This window comes from Cetorhinus maximus, chromosome 6 (assembly GCF_964194155.1).
Source record: "Cetorhinus maximus chromosome 6, sCetMax3.hap1.1, whole genome shotgun sequence".
Classification (NCBI taxonomy): Eukaryota; Metazoa; Chordata; class Chondrichthyes; order Lamniformes; family Cetorhinidae; genus Cetorhinus; species Cetorhinus maximus.
Genome location: NC_135884.1, coordinates 16,110,754 through 16,130,025, shown reverse-complemented (window position 1 = coordinate 16,130,025; position 19,272 = coordinate 16,110,754). Strand labels below are relative to the sequence as shown.

The window sequence follows — 19,272 nt, the reverse complement described above, 5'->3', positions numbered from 1 at the left end:
ATGAGCAACAAATGCTGGCTTTGCCAGCAATGCTCAGATCCCATGAAGGAATTAAAAACAGAAGAGCCATGGAATGATTTGGATGCTTTGTATCAAATGCTCAGTGTTTGAGTTGAAGTGAATCCCTCACATTAATAATTTAGCATCATTATAAATACCATTTCAATCTGTAGGGTCAAAAAATGACAAGTTATCTTACTGTATTTGATAAAAAGCAGCCTGTTCTTCATGTATACCATCAATATTGATGTGTAAATGGTGACAAGGAAGTTTGTTTGTCAGCTCTCCAACCACCAATTTCACCCATCTGTCAAGGATCAGCAGTTTGCCCGCTGCTGCCTACATTTTTCTACATCACTGAGCTGACTGTCAGCCTTTAATGAAAAAATGCCAACACATACTGCAAATGGTACACAGAGGAAGAACCCTGATAGCTGCCTACAAGTGACAGCTGTGTGTCAAAACGGTAAAATGCAGATTTGTGCATGTCACAAGGGTAATTTCAACCATAGTCATTGCCACTTGGGGGAGGATGGTGATGGAGTGAAACTGTGAGACCGCACTGAGATTACTGTGCACAGTTTTTGTTTCCAAATCTAAGGAAGGATGTATTTGCCCTGGAGGTGGAACAGCGAAGGTTCAGTAGTTGGATTCCTGGGATGAGAGGGTTTGGCTTTGATGAGGGGCTGAGTAAATTGGGCCTATAATTCTCTGGAGCTTGGAAGATTGAGAGGGGACCGCATTGAAACATAGAAGATTCTAAAGGGGCTTGACAGAGTGGAAAGTGAAAGGTTGCGAGGAATCTAGAACATGGGGACACAGTTTCAGAATAAGGGGCCAATTATTTAGAACTGAGTTGAGGGGAAATCTCTTCACTCAAAGGATTGTTAATCTTGGAGTTCTCTACGCAAGAGGCTTGTGGATGTTCCATCTTGAATACATTCAAGACTGGGGTAGACTGATTTTTGGTGTCTCAGAGAATTAAGGGATAAGAGGAGCTAGCAGGAAAATGGAGTTGAGGCAGAAGATCAGCCATTAATGTATTGGATGGCAGAGCTGGCTCAAAGGGCCATGTGATCTATTCATGCTCCTATTTCTGCTGTTCATATTTGTTATGAAGGTTTTTCTTCAGAGGGAAGGAATTGACTTAAGGCAGAGCTTGTCCAGCCTTTTCGATCGGGACCCCACATTTTCATATTTTTCTCACTCAAGGGGCCAATGAGCAAATTTAGGAAAGTGAAGGTTTGGCACAACAATAAATTGAATTTCAAAAGAAGCTGAGGTTTTAAGGAAAGAAACAATTGCTGAACAAAAGTACAGCAATGTCATGGCAATAAATAGTTAAGTTTAAAAAAAAAGGGTTATTGATGAAAATGACCAGTGTGAGAGGGTCAGAGTGTGTTTGTCTGGCTCATTCCCAGTCTCAGGGTGTTCATATACTCACCATCACCCACTCTGAGTGGGTGTGTGTTTATGTGTTGGTGTGAGATTGAGTGAAAAACGTGAAACTGGGTGCAAGGCAAACTCACAATACCCCCACAGCACACAGTCATTCACTCTCTCGCACTTCCCGCACCCCCCACACAGTCACCCAGTCTTTTGCGCTTGCCCTACACACACTGTTGCTCCATCTCTCACACTTCCCCCTCACATATAGTCACTCAGTCTCTCACACTCTCCCCTACACCACACACGGTCACTCAATCTCTCGCACTGCACTCCCCCTACACCACACACAGTCACTCAGCCTCTCGCACTCCCCCTACACCACACACGGTCACTCAGTCTCTCACACTGCACTCCCCCTACACCACACACAGTCACTCAGCCTCTCGCACTCCCCCACACCACACACAGTCAGTCACTCTCTCACACTGCACTCCCCCACACCACACACAGTCAGTCACTCTCTCACACTGCACTCCCCCTACGCCACACACAGTCAGTCAGTCTCTCGCACTGCACTCCCCCTACGCCACACACAGTCATTCAGCCTCTCGCACTCCCCCTACCCCATACACAGTCATTCAGCCTCTCGCACTCCCCCTACCCCATACACAGTCATTCAGCCTCTCGCACTCCCCCTCCACCGTACACAGTCACTCAGCCTCTCGCACTCCCCCTATACCACACACAGTCACTCAGCCTCTCGCACTCCCCCTATACCACACACAGTCACTCAGCCTCTCGCACTCCCCCTACCCCATACACAGTCATTCAGCCTCTCGCACTCCCCCTACACCACACACAGTCACTCAGCCTCTCGCACTCCCCCTATACCACACACACTCACTCAACCTCTCGCACTCGCACTCCCCCTACACCACACACAGTCACTCAGCCTCTCGCACTCCCCCTACACCACACACACTTACTCAGCCTCTCGCACTCCCCCTACACCACACACACTCACAGCCTCTTGCACTCCCCCTACACCACACACCGTCACTCAGCCTCTCGCACTCCCCCTACACCACACACACTCACTCAGCCTCTCGCATTCCCCCTACACCACACACAGTCACTCAGCCTCTCGCACTCCCCCTACACCACACACAGTCACTCAGCCTCTCGCACTCCCCCTACACCACACACACTTACTCAGCCTCTCGCACTCCCCCTACACCACACACACTCGCAGCCTCTTGCACTCCCCCTACACCACACACCGTCACTCAGCCTCTCGCACTCCCCCTACACCACACACACTCACTCAGCCTCTCGCACTCCCCCTACACCAGACACAGTCACTCAGCCTCTCGCACTCCCCCTACACCACACACAGTCACTCAGCCTCTCGCACTCGCACTCCCCCTACACCACACACACTCACTCAGCCTCTCGCACTCCCCTTACACCACACACAGTCACTCAGTCTCTCGCACTCCCCCTACACCACACACAGTCACTCAGCCTCAGACCTTCAATTCCCTGAGCTCAACAGCCCTCAACACACTCACCAATGCTGGTGTTTGCTGCTCCTCCAATCAGAGACTGTTTCATTCCCTCATTTCCCCCAAACATGGGAAAGAAATGGCCTGTGATGGAGGAGCAGCTGCATGCAGGATCTCCCACTGAAACTCACCTGTTTGAAAACTGGCTTCATGGGCCGCATATTGGACATGCCTGACTTAAGATGTCACTCCTGTACTTGTGCTCGCAAGCTTCCCAATAGTTAGCTCCTGAATATTTTAAGTAGACACTTGGGAACAGATTATCTAGGTTACATCCTGGTCTGTCAGCCAGGGAATGGTACATAGTACAAGGGGAGAAACCTAAAAGTGGAAAGGAACCATACATAGAAAAATAACTTTTGATGTTAGTGGCCATCCCTCAATGCCCTGATTGTTCTGCTTTATATCTTTAATGTTATTGTGGCCTTCCAGTTTATATTTGGGCAAAACTCAGACAAATTTATAATAAATAAATATTAAACCTCCTTTCCTTTCTGAGCTGGATTTTCTATAATTAACCAGACACCATCTGTAGTGAGAATTTCCCAGATGTTACCTGAGTGCCATTATTAATCTATGTTCTGTCCACTCTGCCGTAACTAACTAAACAAGTCATTAGTACTCCAGCAAATACAGAAGCATTTAAGATACTAAATCCCCACAATTGTTAACCAGTGCCCTCCACACCCCCCCACCCAAAAAGAAGCAGGAGTCAGATGGCTGGATTGGGGGTGGGGGTGGAAAATTTAAAATCGCGTCACGCGACCCTGACCAGCCGCAAATGCGCCTTTCGTGGGTCACATTGATTTTCTGCATCCCAATCGCAAGAGGTGCGCCATTTCATTATTCTATTTCAATCAGACTCCCATACTGCAGCTGCTTAAAAGGGGATCCAAAAGTCTTCTTGGAAGTATTGTGAACTGTGAGGAGGATAGTGATAAACTTCAAGAGGACGTAGACAGGTTGGTGGAATGGGTGGGCTCGAGGCAGATCAAATTTAAGGCAGAGAAGTGTGAAGCGATACCTTTTGGCAGGAAGATTGAGGAAAGGTAATATAAGGTAAAGGGTACAATTCTAAAGGGGGCTGCAGAAGCAGAGGGACCTGGGGGTATATGTGCACAAATTGTTAAAGGTGGCAGGGCAGGTTGAGAGAGTGAATAATATGAAATAAGAGATCCTGGACTTGTTAAGTAGAGGCATAGGCCCAGATTTTCGTCTCCATGTTAGGGTTACCAAGTTGGGGGATTTACTGGCTTGGTGAACCCGACCTTTAAAAATGGCCACCCACAGGTGGGACTTTCAGTTGGAGGAGGGGGTGGAGTGGGGGGTGGGGGGTGGTGGCTGCAGGGCTGAAAAAGAATCAGGGTAAGCAACCCTGGAACAAATTTGCAGGCTGCTGGGTGTGGAGGCAGGCTGGGCACAAGGCCTGCCTCTGTGCCCTGGAACCGTGTTGAAATCAATAACTAATAATAATAAAACCAAAACATCCCTCCAGCCCTCACCCCCTTACTCTCCCACACTCTATGCCCCATCCATGCCAACATATGTCAACCCATGTTCCCCACCCATTCTCCCATGGCTCCCTTACCTCTTTGCCAACTCATGCCAGCCCATGAACCCCACCACCCTTTGCCCTTACCCCTCCATTCCAACTCACCTAGTATCCTTAGATAGTTCCTTAATAGGTTTGACACTTCCTGGACAGGTTTGGTACTTTCTAGATAGCTTTGACACGTTTGTCACTTCCTGGAGAGCATTGACAGATTTGACAGCTGGACAGTTCCTTGGCAGCTGGACAGTTCCTGGACAATTGGAAAACTCTTTTACAGCTTGATAGTTCAAATGAGTTTGTGCATAAAAAGTGCATAATCATGTTCACTTTTCCAAACTGTGCCTTACCTGTCCCAAAGGGTGCCTTACCTCTCCCAAAAGGTGCCTTACCTCCCGAGAAGGTGTCCTGGTATCCTGTCCAAAGGGGTGCCCTCCTTCTCCAAAAGGGTACCCTGTTTATCCAAAAGAATCCACCAAATTCAGACCTTCTCTTACCTAGTTCTAATCTGCACATTCCGGATTCCACACCCCTGGTCTTCCAAAATCCCACTTTAGCGGAGGCAGCTGGTAGTTTAAATGGTCAGCTGCCTCCGCGAATCACGCGTGTGCAAACCCTGGCCTGACTCCAGTCCCGCCCCGTGAAGATGGGAAATGCCTGGTCCAGGGGCGGGACTTAGAATGTTCAACCATTTCTCAGATTTTCCCGCTGATGGAGGGGCTCTCCATCGTGGCAGAAATCTAGGCCATAAAGTACAAAAGCAAGGAAGTTATGATGAAGCTGTGTAAAACATTGGTTCAGTCTTAACCTGAGTATTGCTTCCAATTCTGGGCACTACAGTTTAGGAAGGATGTGAAGGCATTGGAGAGAGTGCAGAAAAGATTTACAGGAACGGTTCCAAGGGTGAGAGGCTTCAATTATGTGAATAGATTGCTGGAGCTGGGTTGTTCTGCTTCAAGGAGGGAAGTTGCGAGGAGATTTCTTGGAGCGATTCAAAATGATGAGGGGTCTTGGCAGAGCAGATAGGTAGAAACAGTTCCCACTGGGAGAAGGGTTGCGAACCAGAAGATTCTTATTTAATAGGATAGGTGAACAAAGCGGAGGCGATGTGAGAAAAAACATTTTTACTCAGCGAGTGGTTAGGTTCTGGGAGTGCACGGCTAGTGAGTGTGGTGGTGGCAGATTCAATTGTGGCTTTCAAAAGAGAATCGGACAATTATCTGAAGAGAAAGGAATTGCAGGGCAGTGTGGAAAAGGCAGGGGGAGTGGGACTAGCTGAGTCACTCTTACAGAGAGCCGGCATGGATATGACAGGCTGAATGGCTTCCTTCCAAGCTGTAACCATTCAACGATTCTATCCTAGGGCTTAGCAGCTGGCACAGTGGAGTTGATTTTACTAATCAGTACTGCCAGTGCCTGAGGGCAATGTGGATGCGTAAAATCTACCCTGACATCTATTATTGTTCTTTCCTGCCTCAAAGATTCCTCTCCCATCTCAGGTGTTTTGTGGCTCCGTATACCTAATATTAGACAGTGCTGTAGTGTAATGTACCTGATAATGTTCAGTACTCTATTGTAGCTCACCTGCTACTATGCAGGATTGTATTGTAGTATATCTGCTATTACACTGAAATATATCTGATTATATACCAATACATTTTTTTATTTTGCAAGATTATAGCTACAAGGTTATAGCTTGGTATATCACAATTTGTCACAGTAATGTAACGTATTTGATACTGTCAGGATGGTTGTACAATTTAACTGGTGCCAATTACTTGGTGCAATACACCTAATATTAATCCAGGTACTTAAAGAGCTTGACATTATGAATTTTATTTTCAGGATTTCCTTGGTCAAATTTTTGTCACTCTGGGAGAAATTATTGGATCTGCAGGCAGTCGTATTGAGAAATCACTAACGTGAGTATCGATGTAGAATGATTACCGTGCTATGCTGTCTAGAAAAATCAGAACAGTGATTATCACCTGAAACTGTTGAACTCAATGTTGAGTCTGGAATCCTGTGAAGTGCAGAGAATTTTTTTTACACAGTGAGCTGTCGTGATCTGAAATGCACTGTATGAATGAGCATTGGAAGCAGGTTCAATAGTAACTTTCAAAAGGGATTTGGATACATATTTGAATAGGAAAAAAATTCACAGTTTATTGGATAAGAGCAAAGGAGTGGGACTGTCTGGATAGGTCTTTCAAAGAGCTGGCACAGACATGATGGGCCAAATGGTGGCCTCCTGTGCTCTATGATTCAATATGCAATACTTACCTGGCAGGGGAGAGACCGTGATCATGAGGGTGGTTCTCCCAGGACGAGGCTATCCCGTTGCACTTCGGGTGTGCTGACGCCTGCGATGTCCCCAAATGCGGGATACTCGACTGCACAGTTTGTGGTAGTGGGGGACTGCGTTCGCGCTCTCCCCTGATATACAATTTAATGATTCTATATGTGTGGACCTTGTGCATTCATCATTTCCTTCAAATATCATTTAAAGATGAAGACAGGCAGAAGAACAGAAACAGAACAACAGGAAGGCATAACCTCTTTCCTGTAACTTCAGAAGATTATGCACTGATTTTTCTAGGAAGTGGGATGTTCATCATATTCCTGAGCTGATTCCTGTAATTATGAGCCTGCGATTAGTCTTCATTGTGAAGTTATTTAAATGCACGCAAGCATTTTTTTCAACACATACAGTATTTACTAATGGAAAGGCATTTTCAAACATTAACAATCAGCTAAAAAGCATCAGCAACCTTTCTGCCTCTTGCAGATTTGAAAGTGAGTGCATCAATTCACAGATCGCTATCTACTGAAAGAGCGGCTGATTGCAATGAGATTATTTTGGAGGCACGATAAAATATCAGCAGTCCTTTATTTATGATTCAGCTGAACTCACAAAGGGGTCCAAGCTTGGGAAACACAGCAGTTTGAAATTTAGTCGAGCAATCTATTTACTGGTAAGCTGCTTGAAACAAACTGGCCTGACACCTGCCCCCTGTGAGCTGAGAAGCCAATTAAGTTACAGTCAACCATCCCTTGTTGATATAGGGGTACATTGTCTACTCATGATTCTTGGAACGTTAATATCCCTATGTTTCAGGTTTGTTAACACAAAACACCTTCACTGTGAAATCGCCCACGTTTTCATTTGGAAGCTATGTTTCACTACTCTGCCATTAATGTTGGTGCTCAAAACCTGGTCAGTCCCAAATTACCTCCATAAGGTTGGTTTCACACTTCAGATGTGCCTTAACAGCTGCTTACCTAATATCTGCAACGCCTGGTGATGTTAAGCAAGCAGTAAAAAGAATGCAATTAAAGGCTTACTTTATTTTAGCTGGCCAGAGGAGTCACATGTTTATGTTTGACTGAAACAAAAACAGAAAATGCTCGACTTGCGTCGCTGAGGCCCTGGAGAAGGGAAACCCTCTTAAAGTACGGCCATTCTAAATGGCACCAAAGCCTAGCACCAAAGAACATGTTGGAAGGCTATTGATAGCATGAGTGCTGTGTCCATGACTGTGGATAAAGTGAATTTCTGCCATTTATGCTGTTTCTTTGTGGCGTCAGCTGGTCTCAGTAACACTAATGAATTATAAGTGGATGAAAACATGAATGGTTTGTAAGGCCATCCATGGCAATGTCCTTGTACACTAAGCTTCTGTTGCCACCAGACGTAGTGCTGATGTAGTTTAAAATTTATATTCAAATGGCTACAAATAGAGAATGTAGGGAAAGTTCAAACTGGTTCCCATTGTAAGTCCATGCTTCATAGGATTGCAGATTGTTGAATAAACAACATCTTCAACATCAAGAATAAATAGATAAGCATGAGGAAAAACAAATGCATTTCAGGAATGGCGAGGTTAGGTGCGGTGGCTTAATGCCCTGTTAAGAACCTGGGTTTATGGAAGGCTTTTAAAAGAGGAGAAGAAAGTGGAGAAGCAGAGATTAATGGAGCGAATTGCAGAGAAGAGGATGATGAGTCGAAGGATGGGTGGGGGTCGGGGCTGCGATGTTGCACAAAAGGCTAGATTCAGGGGAACAGAGCATTACTGGGCATGGGATATGGAGTTGGAGGAGGTCGCAACTATAGGATATAGCCTGCCTGTGAATGGCCACAGTTATACATACTACCAGTAACCTCAATGGATCAGACCATAAACACAACCTGCGCAACCCATTTGGATTCTTACATGCAACTAAGTGAGCTATGAGTGACAAAAGCAATGAGGTCAGGCTTTGAATCTTTGGAAGCAAGACTGCTGACCACCGTACAATAAAGATTTCAGCAGATCACCTGGTTGTTTCAGTCTCTTGCCCCATTAGGCCAGAGGCCTTTGTTAGAACTGCCATCCTACAGTGTAAAGCCAGAATCTGTTTATCACTGTAAAGGTTTCACTGGTTGACACTCACATTGGTAACAATACTGTGTGAACAAGCCCAGAGTTAGTGTCAACGGAACACAACTTTGACCCTTTGGATGTAGAAGCTCAATAAGCTGAAGGGGACTGATACTGATGCATCCCACACACACACACACAAATAAAATCACTCACTGATTCACTTGGTGACACCCTTTGTCACGGTGTTACACTTAAATACATATTTTCAGCCACAACATTTGTACATACACTTTTAAAGGAGCAGAGATGATTTGGAGACACAGACATTGACCAAAATAATAATATATAAACAATATAAACATAGAACAAGGGAATAGCACAATATACTTACAATAATAATGGTTAGATGCAGTGCAACCATAGGCATGCGCAGAGGATTCACATAGCAGCTACACAAGACAAACTTACCAATCTGGCAGTTCAGGAAAGAACTCACCAACCAGAGCAATATAAATAAAAACTGTTGTTGTTGTTGCTTCTCCCTCAAAGGCAGGTCTACTTGTTAATCCTCATACTTGAGCCCGCATATTGTTGGTGAACTGTACACTTAAACAGGAATAATAATGTGCACTATCATTATTTTCACCAGCATTTCCAAGTCCCATCAATAACACACTGGGCTTTTGGAAAAAAAGCCATATAAAAATAATAAAACAAAAACAGAAACAGAAATACCTGGAAAACCAGGTATTTCTGTTTCTGTTTTTGCTTTGGATTTCCAGCATCCGCAGTTTTTTGCTTTTATCTCTGCATATAAAAATAATGTCTAGACCTATGTCCTGTTGCTCTCTTTTGTTCATGAGAATAATGATATACCTTGGCAAACAATGTTTTAATACAGTGATGCGCTGCATGCTGATTGGTATCATTTATGACCCACTGGTCATCTCTAAGGATCATGAGGCAAAAATATTAAGCCAGCTAGTACCCTCAATGCCACTGACAACTCTATACCTACACTGGATTTGCAGCCTGTTGCACAGCTCCATCACTATATCCCTGGTGAATCAGTGCCCCCAAAGACATTTCATCTCTGTTGAATCCAGATAGTTCTTGTATGATCAATATATTTGATTTGTAGGGGAGCAGCAATTATGATCCGTCCCCCTACAATGATACCACCTGCCATCCAAAAGTTCTTCTGAGCCCATTTCTTCCTCATTCTCCAAATTGTACACAAAAAATGGAATTCCAAATAGGACAGCCTTTGTTCTAAGGGAGTCAGAAATTGTGCAATTCCTCAGTTCTCCTTACTTGTGTCAGCCATGGCTCACCTCTGAGTCAGAAGGTTGTGGGTTCCAGTCCCACTCCAGAAACATGGACACAAAGTCGAGGCTGACATTCCCATTGTAGCACTGTCAGAGGTGCCTGCTTTTGGATGAGATGTTGAGCCAACATAAAAGTTCCTGTGGCACTTCCAGAGATAAGCAGGGGAGTTGTGTCCTGGCTAATATTTATCCCTCAACCAACATCACTGAAAATAAAGATTATGGGCAGAATTTTCTGCTTGTCGGGTGGGCGCGCGCCCTACCCGAATGAGCGTAGAATGACGCGCGATGATGTCGGGCGAGCATCCTGACGTCATCGCACACTTGTGTGAAACTTCAGTTGGCAGGCGCGCATAGAAGCCGGAGCCGCGCCCGCCATTAATTAAGAGGCCAGTTAAGGTCCTTGACAACCCAATTGACGGCGATTTAACGTTGCCCATGTGATTTTTCGCTCGTTGCACGGGCAGGTGGGCAGCCCACAATTTGCAAAACCTCATCCATGGGCAGGATAAAAAGGGTCAGCAGCATTGTCAATGTGAGCAGTGAGGAGTTTTGGAGATAATTTGCTGCTGGTTGCTTCTCAGTACTTGGCAGCTTCATCTCTGTTCGGGGCTTCATTCTTGGCATTTCCACGCATCATTCCAGGACTCATTGGTGTCTCCAAGGTCTCCTGAGGATTCAGGCTGTGTGGACCCTTCCAGGTATCAGACAGCCTTCCCTTACCCTGGTAATGGGGATTGTGGTCTCCGTTGGAGGCACTTCCTCTGAGGAGGAAGAGAGGGGCAGAAGGGAGAGGAGGCCACATGTCCCAATGCACCTTCCAGGGGAGGGACCTGTGGGAGGAGAGGTGCAGGCACAAGGGGCGCAGGGCCAGCAGGTAGTCCAAGGCGGAAGGGACCGCAGAAGAAGCTACTATCCTGCTGCCAGGGTTTACAGGCGGCGATGCAGCTACCTCAATTTGTCTGATGTGCAATGCTGAAGGAGGGTCCATTTCTTCAGGGAGACCATGACCTCCATTTGTCAGATGATTGGGCCTGAGATCAGGTCTGACTCTGTGGGTGGAAACCCCATGCCAGTGGCTCTGAAGGTCACAGTGGCCCTCAACTTCTATGCCGCTGGCTCCTTCCAGGGGTCAGTGAGGGATCTGTGTGGAGTCTCCCAATCAGCTGTCCACAGTTGTGTCAAGCTGGTGACAGAAACTCTGTTCAGGCGGGTACTAACCTTTATTCTTTACTGTATGGATGAGACCAGCCAAGCTGAGTGAGCCAGAGGCTTTGCAGTGATTGCTGGGTTCCCCCTTGTCCAGGGTGTTATCGACTGCACACATGTAGCCATCAAGGCACCAGCGGGTCAGCCAATTGCCTTTGTTAACAGGAAGGGATTCCACTCCATGAACGTGCAGATAGTTTGTGACCATAGGATGCAGATTCTGTAAGTCTGTGCAAGGTAGCCAGGCAGTTTCCATGACGCTTACATCCTGAGACACTCCCAGGTGCCAAGGCTCTTCAGTGCTCCAGCCTGACTGGATGGATGGCTGCTGGGTGACAAGGGCTATCCCTTGAAAAGGTGGCTCATGACGCCTCTCCGCCACCCAAGAACAGAGGCAGAGCAGCGGTACAACAAGAGCCATATCTCCACAAGGGCGGTGATAGAGAAAACCATAGGTCTTCTCAAGATGCGCTTCCAATGCCTGGACCATTCAGGGGGAGCACTGCAATACCCCTAGAGCGGGTGTCACCGATCTTGGTTGCATGTCGTGCTCTCCACAATCTGGCACTGACAAGGGGGGACCCATTGGAGGAAGAGGATCTTGACGCAACTCCACAGACCACAGATAATGAATCCAGTAATGAGTCAGAAGAGGAGCACAGTGAGGAGAATGCTGAGGGAGCGGAACCAGACCTTGGTAAACTCCAGGGAGGCAGGGACACCAGGGATGCCTTAATCCAACACTCCTTCAGCTAGGCTGCTCAATAAGCGCTACTTTTTCATGCCAGGGCTGCCGCCTGGATGTCAGAAATGACCCTTTCCTTTGCCCCCCCAGATACACTCAGTGCCTGTGCAATACATTTTTGAGTCACCCACATCCAGCATTACATACTGGCGTACCCTGCACCTACAAATAAATGAAGTATACTCAGGCCAATAACACAAAAGCAAATGTAATATAATGTTGGCACTCTCAGATTATGAACAGAACAATATCAGATGTTGATGGTCACACCATTAAAAAAAGGAAAAAAAAAATGGGAGAACAAAAGATCACCTGTGACCGGTCCCTCTTGTGCTTAAAGTGCTTTAAACATATGTTTACAGGTGCTACTCCTAGGTGCTCCCCGCTCATTGGCACTGGCAGTGGCATTGGAGACAGCCTGCTGACTCTGCTGTCATGTTGGCCTTGATGACCTTGGCAGTCGTCCTCTGGCCAATGGAGCCTGTGATGGCCCCACCTGGGAGGGAGCGGCCTGTGCCATGGCTGGCATCTCCCCAGTCACCGCAGTCTCATCAGATGGCACGGTCACTGGCAGAGGGGCGGAGGAGCTGCTGCCATCATCCAGAGCACCCTGAGAGGAGCCTGCAGAGACGACAGGCAGCTTGTGCGCCAATGTCAGGTCGCTGTTGATCTCCCTGCTCGCCATTGGTGGATGGGCACCTATTTGGGATACTGGGTGCCTCATCCATCTCACACACGGACACTGACCACCTGAGGTCAGTACCTGTGTGAGGGCTTGCAGGTCCGAGCGCAACCCCAGGAACTCCTGATTCTGTTCCAGGAGCTGCCTCTCCATGAGAGTCGCCTCTCTCGCCATGGAGGAGGCATTGCGCTCGGCCATGGAGGTCAACGCAGTGCTGATGCTCCGCAGGGACTCCTCCACAACAGAGACCTTGGCACACGTACCCTCATGGATCTCCGCCAGATCCTCACACACACCCCGCTGGACATCAGGCAACTGCTGCCTATTGGACAATTCCAGAGGCTCATCATCAGCCTTCGACTGAGCATCATCCTGGTCTCCAGCAGTCCTCCGACTGCTGGCGCCCTGGGCACTCTGCCTCTGCCTGCACCTCAAGCGAGTGTGAAGTGTCCTCACCAATGTGCACTGAGATACTAACCACAAATCAATGCCTACTGAGGTGCTGGTATCTGCGCTGGTGCCTGGTTCAGAGAGTGGGTGTGACACAGGTGCTTCTGGAGCCTAGTGGTCCTCTGGTGTCAGGGATAGCTCCTGGAGGTGCTGACATTGGCTGCTTGGTGGCAGATCTAAGGGAGAAGAAGGACATGTCATTAGTTTAAGTCATCACACTGTCACTGTGCATGCCAGGAACCGTGGTGAGACAATTGAGATCTGCATCATGGAGCCATCATCTTTCAGTGACCAATGGAGAATCCAGTCTGAAGGCTCCCATCAAAGATGAGACTGCACAAGATTGTTTGCACCATCCGAAACTCTCACTTCAGTGCACTGCACTCTTACCTTCGTCTAACACCCCAGCCTCTCCACGGCCGGTTGACCGAGGTACATGGCGCCTCTCGAGCTCCAAGGCCTCCTGCTCACATCTGGAGAGGATGAGGATGTGTATGGGGTCCTCCGCCAGTCCTCAACCTCTCAAAATTGTTATGGAGTGTCTTTTCCTGAAAGGACAGAGGAGCATGGATTAGTCCACTCTCTATCTGCAGCACCTTTGCAACCTAGCCAACCCCACCTGAGGAGCACCTTGCAGGGCACTTCTGGGTTGTGGCCCTCGAGTTGCAAGGCACTAAGTCCAAGCAGCCAGGGCTCACTCCCTTGGCCAGCTCTGGCATCATTGACAGTTGGCACTCAGACTCTAACAGCCCTGAACTCCATGGGGGGGATAGCCAGCCCAAAACACTTCAACACACCGGCCCATGCCAACACGGTACTCACCCTTCCTGAGCACTGCAGGTCATTAAACCTCGTCTGGCACTGCACCCAGGTGAGCCACACTACGTTGTGGCTGCTCACCTGGGCTGTCACCTCCTCTCATGGCCTCTTTGTGAGGTGTGGTGTCCTCCTCTTCCAGTCTCTGGGGACAAGGGTCCCCCTTCTGGCAGCCACTACCTTCAGGGCTGTGGCGAGGCACTTATCCAAAAAACGGTGGGGGGGGGGGGGTGCCGAGTGCCCAGCCAACCTCACCTCCTGCCTGGTGTTTACACCTTCGTTTGCAGCCATGTTGTTGCAGCAACTTCAAGCTGCCTGCGCCGTTTTTGAACCGGCCGCCGAGTTGCTATAGGACCCAGCGCTAACAGCTGCCCCCGCCCACCCCTTCTCGAACATTCTGCAGCCAGCGTTCACGCCGGGTGGGCCAATTAAGGTACACCCGATGAGGACAAAATTTTGCTCTTTCTGATCATTATCACATTGCTGTTGTGGGATCTTGCTGTGCTCACATCAGCTGTAGCATTTTATATATTACAAGACCATCTACACTTCAAAAGTACTTCAGTGGCTGCAAAACACTTTGGGATGTTGTGTTAGGGTGCTATACAAATGCAAGTCTTTCTTTTATGCTCCCAGACAGAATGCAGCCGTACTTTAAATTGTGGCCTCTTAATTGTTAAAAAGTTGATTTGACGGTCACTTTTCAACCTGTTGTTCATTTCTTTTAATCAGCTGTGGCTTTAATATGGAGCCTGTTTAGCTTATATGGGCGCCATAATAGCACTGGCCTGTGGACAGCCTAAGGGGAAGAAATGTGAAGGCCTGAATGACGCCACTTTTAAACTCTTTTAAATGCAATTTCAACCTAGGTGCCTGCTCCAGTTGCTCTGGTCTGGATTTTAGTTCCCGCCAGGGCAGGAATGTAGGCAGGTGGGGGACGAAAGTACTGACACCGGCCAGTTTCCCGAGGGCAGGGGGAGGGCAGCCGCCAAGAGCCCAGCCGATCCATCAGCCACAGCAGAGTTCGTTGAGAGTTCATTTAGGGACATGTTCTGATTTTGATGGGGGTGCACAGGCCACACGTGTTGTCTAGGGAAGACCCAGGGACATGCTGGAAGTGAACACGAAGCAGGGAGCCAGTCATGGCTGCCCCAGGGAATTAGGTGGGCTCCAAAGATTCTCAGCCCTCTTGAGTAAAGACATCTCTCCTCCCCTCAGTCCTAAATGATCGACCTCTTATCCTCAAACTGTGCCCCTGTGTTCTAGATTCACCAGCCAGAGGGAACAACCCCTCTGTACGTGTCTATCCTGTCAAACCCCATCAGAATCTTGTACGTTTCAGTGAGACAACCTCTCATTCTTTTCAACGTCAGGGACACAATTTACTCAGCCCCTCAACGTAGGACAAAACCTCTCAGCCCGAAGAATCAATCTAACAGTGGGGCATAATGCATTGGAAAAGGCACCCCAATAACTCCAAAGTCAGGAACACCTGCTTCAGTGAAGAATTTACTGAATGAAAAACAGCACCAATCAGCATTAATGCACATTAACAAGCCTTTAATTGGCTTTATTAAGAACTTGGTGTTAAAATAGTGACAGAATGTTAGTGCTAATAAGTTCTTCACTGTGTTAGGTGCTGTGCTTTTGAATTTTCTATGATTCTTGATAATTATTGTATGATTTTAAACAGCTTAGACACGTTAAATGTACACCAGCACTTACACAGAAATGTGTCTCAGCACAGTGACATGTTGAAGGGTCGAAATGACATCATAACTTGAAAGAATGAAGCTCAAGTAGATTATTAATGTACTGTCAGCTCTAAGATGTGTTGCTGCTGTGGAACAGACTGTGTTGTTTTTTCCAACAGATATAGCTGGAGTCTTGGGCAATTTCACTCTGTTTCTGGAAAGCAATTTATGTAGCCACGGCAGATGTTAGGGCCAGTAATAACAGACAGAAGGATCCTGTTTTCGAACCGTGACCTGAGTTGAAGTGCTATTATTATAGAATACAAATTTCAGAGATTTGTTTGGATATTCCTGTAGAAATAATGAAATTGTGAGCTTGATTTGTTTTTTTTTGTACTCATGTAATATTTTCTTAATGTTTTGATTTTAATCAAGGTGCTAAATCAGGGCAGTTGTGCATGTCTGCTATGTATATGCAAATACTCTGTGCATGCATACATACATATACATGCTTCCCCACCCCTAACCTGCACACTCAGGTGCAGACAGATATCTCCTTCGCTTCCCAAGTTTAAATGTGAGCAATATCCTGATAGATTGCTGGGGTTTGTAAATCAGGAAACATTGTGTAATGAGAGGCTAAGATAAACAAATTAACACTGAAGTATGGGAGACAACAGCAGGGTAAGGAGTGTGAATGACAGGAGGGAAATTGAACAGCCTCAGATAAAATTCAAAGTAAGGGCATGGGAGAGACCGAAGTCACGTTCACATCTACCGGTGCTTGTTTTTATGTATTCTTTCATGGGACGTGAGCATCACTGGCAAGGCCAGCATTTGTTGCCAATCCCTAACTGATCTCGGGAAGATGGTGGTGAGCTGCCGCCTTGAAACACTGCAGTCCATGTGGTGTAGGTACGCCCACAGTGCTGTTAGGAAGGGAGTTCCAGGTTTTTAACCCAACAACAGCGAAGGAATGGCAATATAGTCCCAAGTTGGATGATGTGTGGTTTGGAGGGGAATTTGAGGGTGATGGTATTCCCGTGCATCTGCTGCTTTGCCCTTCTAAGTGGTAGAGGTCATGAGTTTGGAAGATGCTGTTGAAGGAGCCTTGGCGAATTGTTGCAATGCATCTTGTAGATGATACACACTGCTGCCACTGTATGCCATTGGTGGAGGGAGTGAATGTTTAAAGTGGTGGATGGGGTGTTGATCATGTCGGCTGCTTTATCCTGGACGATTTTGAGCTTCTTGAGTGTTGGTGGACCTGCACTCAGCCAGGCAAGTGGAGCGTATTCCATCACACTCCTGATTTGTGTTCTGTAGATGGGCGGATTGAGACTTTGGGAAGTCAGGAGGTGAGTTACTTGTTGCAGAATTCCCAGCCTCTGATTTGTTACTGCAGTGACATTTATATGTCTGGTCCAGTTAAGTTTTTGATCAATGGTAACCCCCAGGATGTTGATGGAAAATTCAGTGATGGTAATGTTGTTGAATGTCAAGGGGAGATGTTTAGATTCTCTCTTGCTGGAGATCATTGTTGCCTGGCACTTCTGTGGCTCAAATGTTGCTTACCACTTAACGAACCAAGTTGATCATAGAAAGTTGTTCATATTTGGGAGCAGGACCTATGTGTAGTCTTTTATTCCTTGTGGCATCTACTGGTTCTTCATGGGCATACAGTGTTCAATTGCCTGGTCCTGGACCAGGATTTGGTTCATTTGAGCTGCTGAAGCTGAAGGTCAGAAAAACAACTAAGTCCTGCATTTTAATTTTAATTACTATACGTATTCTTTTCAACATAAGAAAGCTGGAATTCAGTCACGTTTAACAGATTAGCAGTGCAGATGTAAAGACTTTGCCTAGTACCATCGCAGTCCAATCATTCAAAAAGCTAACATTGGAGACTGGCTCCTCCATCTTTATTTCACTGCAAAAGGGTGGCATTAACCTGATGGTGATTCATAGCCTGATTTGTTTCTGGATCTGTGCTGCCACTGGATCCGTATAACTCCCAACGTTTTAGATTCAAAAGTCTAACTAACAATGGAACACCAGCACTTCTGTCGTGTTTGTGCATTGCAGGAATCTACATAGACTGGACATTTTAAAAAAAATGGAAAATGTATTAAAACACAAAAATGGACAAGAAGAGACCAGCTTATTCATCAGGCCTGTCAGTAACTGCAGAGAATAACCGCAAAAATAATAAGTGATTTTATCACAAGAGAGTATTACTGTTTAAAAAATCCTCACCATGACAGTCTCAGCTGAACCTTGGATCTATTGGACTGGAAAGAAGATTATTTCCTTTCTGATTCAATTTCTTTTTAATTAATACCACCCAGTGTAAAAATCTGATTCAGCGGTTTTCTATTTAAATTAGCCACTGCACAAAATTTTAATCAGGCTCAGACTCCAAGAGATAATTAATTGTTGAACTGGATGATCAGCACATTTTACATACACAATCTGAGTGATTTTGATCACAGGCAAAAAAAAAAATTCATTTTCTAAAATGGAATTTATTTCATCCTTCCATCTGACATGGTGATGGCCACAACAGCTGTGTTACTGTGGCAACCTGTTTTAGCACTCAGATTACATAGAATGGAGTCTGAGGTCTAATTCATGCTCTATGGAGTGCCATTGCCTTAAGTCACTGTGAGGGCTGTGTATTCTTCACAGATGTGGGGAAGTTCAACTCCCATGGTGCTTCTGCCTGATCTTGGCTGTCAGCTCCAAGGTGATGACTTGCAGTTTGGAGAGGGCAATATGAACTCCTTCACGTGATGTATCAGAAGTCAAAATATTCGGGGTTTGTTCCTGGCTTTCAACACCAGGAGGGGAGCTTTGTCCACTGGGAGCAGTTAGCAGATATGGAAGCATGCGGTGTGTGTGATTTTCCAAAATGGTTGGTACCATGCACCCAATTTTAGGATTCATTCTGGGTTTCTTATAGAATGCACAGAAGTCAGAAAGTTATAACTTTGTAGGTGTTGTCAGGCACCAATGGGATGCAGATTTGGTACCTGTAAAAAGACCTGACGTCGCGGCCCCAAACCTCAGAAGTAAAATCCAGCTCCATGTAACTACAGTGGGAGCCGGGGATGGTGGGAGCAGAAAATGAAAATGTTACAATAGTACAGCAGAGGACATGCTGCTGAGATTTGGTTTGGATTTGTTACAGTACATTGCCGGGACAGTGTAGGGGGAGCTTTACACAACATCCGAGGTTTAGAATATGTGACCCAGCTGTGCTTAATCCTGTTATTCTACACGGCCACTGAATGAATTCATTTACCTGAATGACCATTATTTCACCCATTAACAAAATAAAATTATTTTTGAAACACACACAAGTTCCTCAGAGCCTGGAGTTTTTCCTTGTCATTGATTCTGAACAATTGAATCAGTTTGTTTTGTTTTGATGTTTAACTGCTGGAGAGTTCTGTTTCAGCCTGGAAAAATCCACATCTCC

At 46.4% G+C, this 19,272-nt stretch overlaps 1 protein-coding gene and 1 non-coding gene across 3 annotated transcripts in view; both read left to right on the top strand.

Moving 5' to 3' along the window:
* LOC144681563 (copine-9-like) overlaps positions 1-19,272 on the top strand; it is a 410,414-nt gene that overhangs the window by 154,481 nt on the left and 236,661 nt on the right. For both annotated transcript variants that reach the window (XM_078543246.1, XM_078543247.1), the window contains exon 6: positions 6,349-6,425. In XM_078543246.1, coding sequence (XP_078399372.1) covers positions 6,349-6,425 — 77 coding nt within the window. The remainder of the gene's footprint in view (positions 1-6,348; positions 6,426-19,272) is intronic.
* Positions 6,779-6,942, top strand: LOC144682330 (U1 spliceosomal RNA). Its single transcript, XR_013576986.1, has one exon. It is a non-coding gene; the product is annotated as a U1 spliceosomal RNA (small nuclear RNA).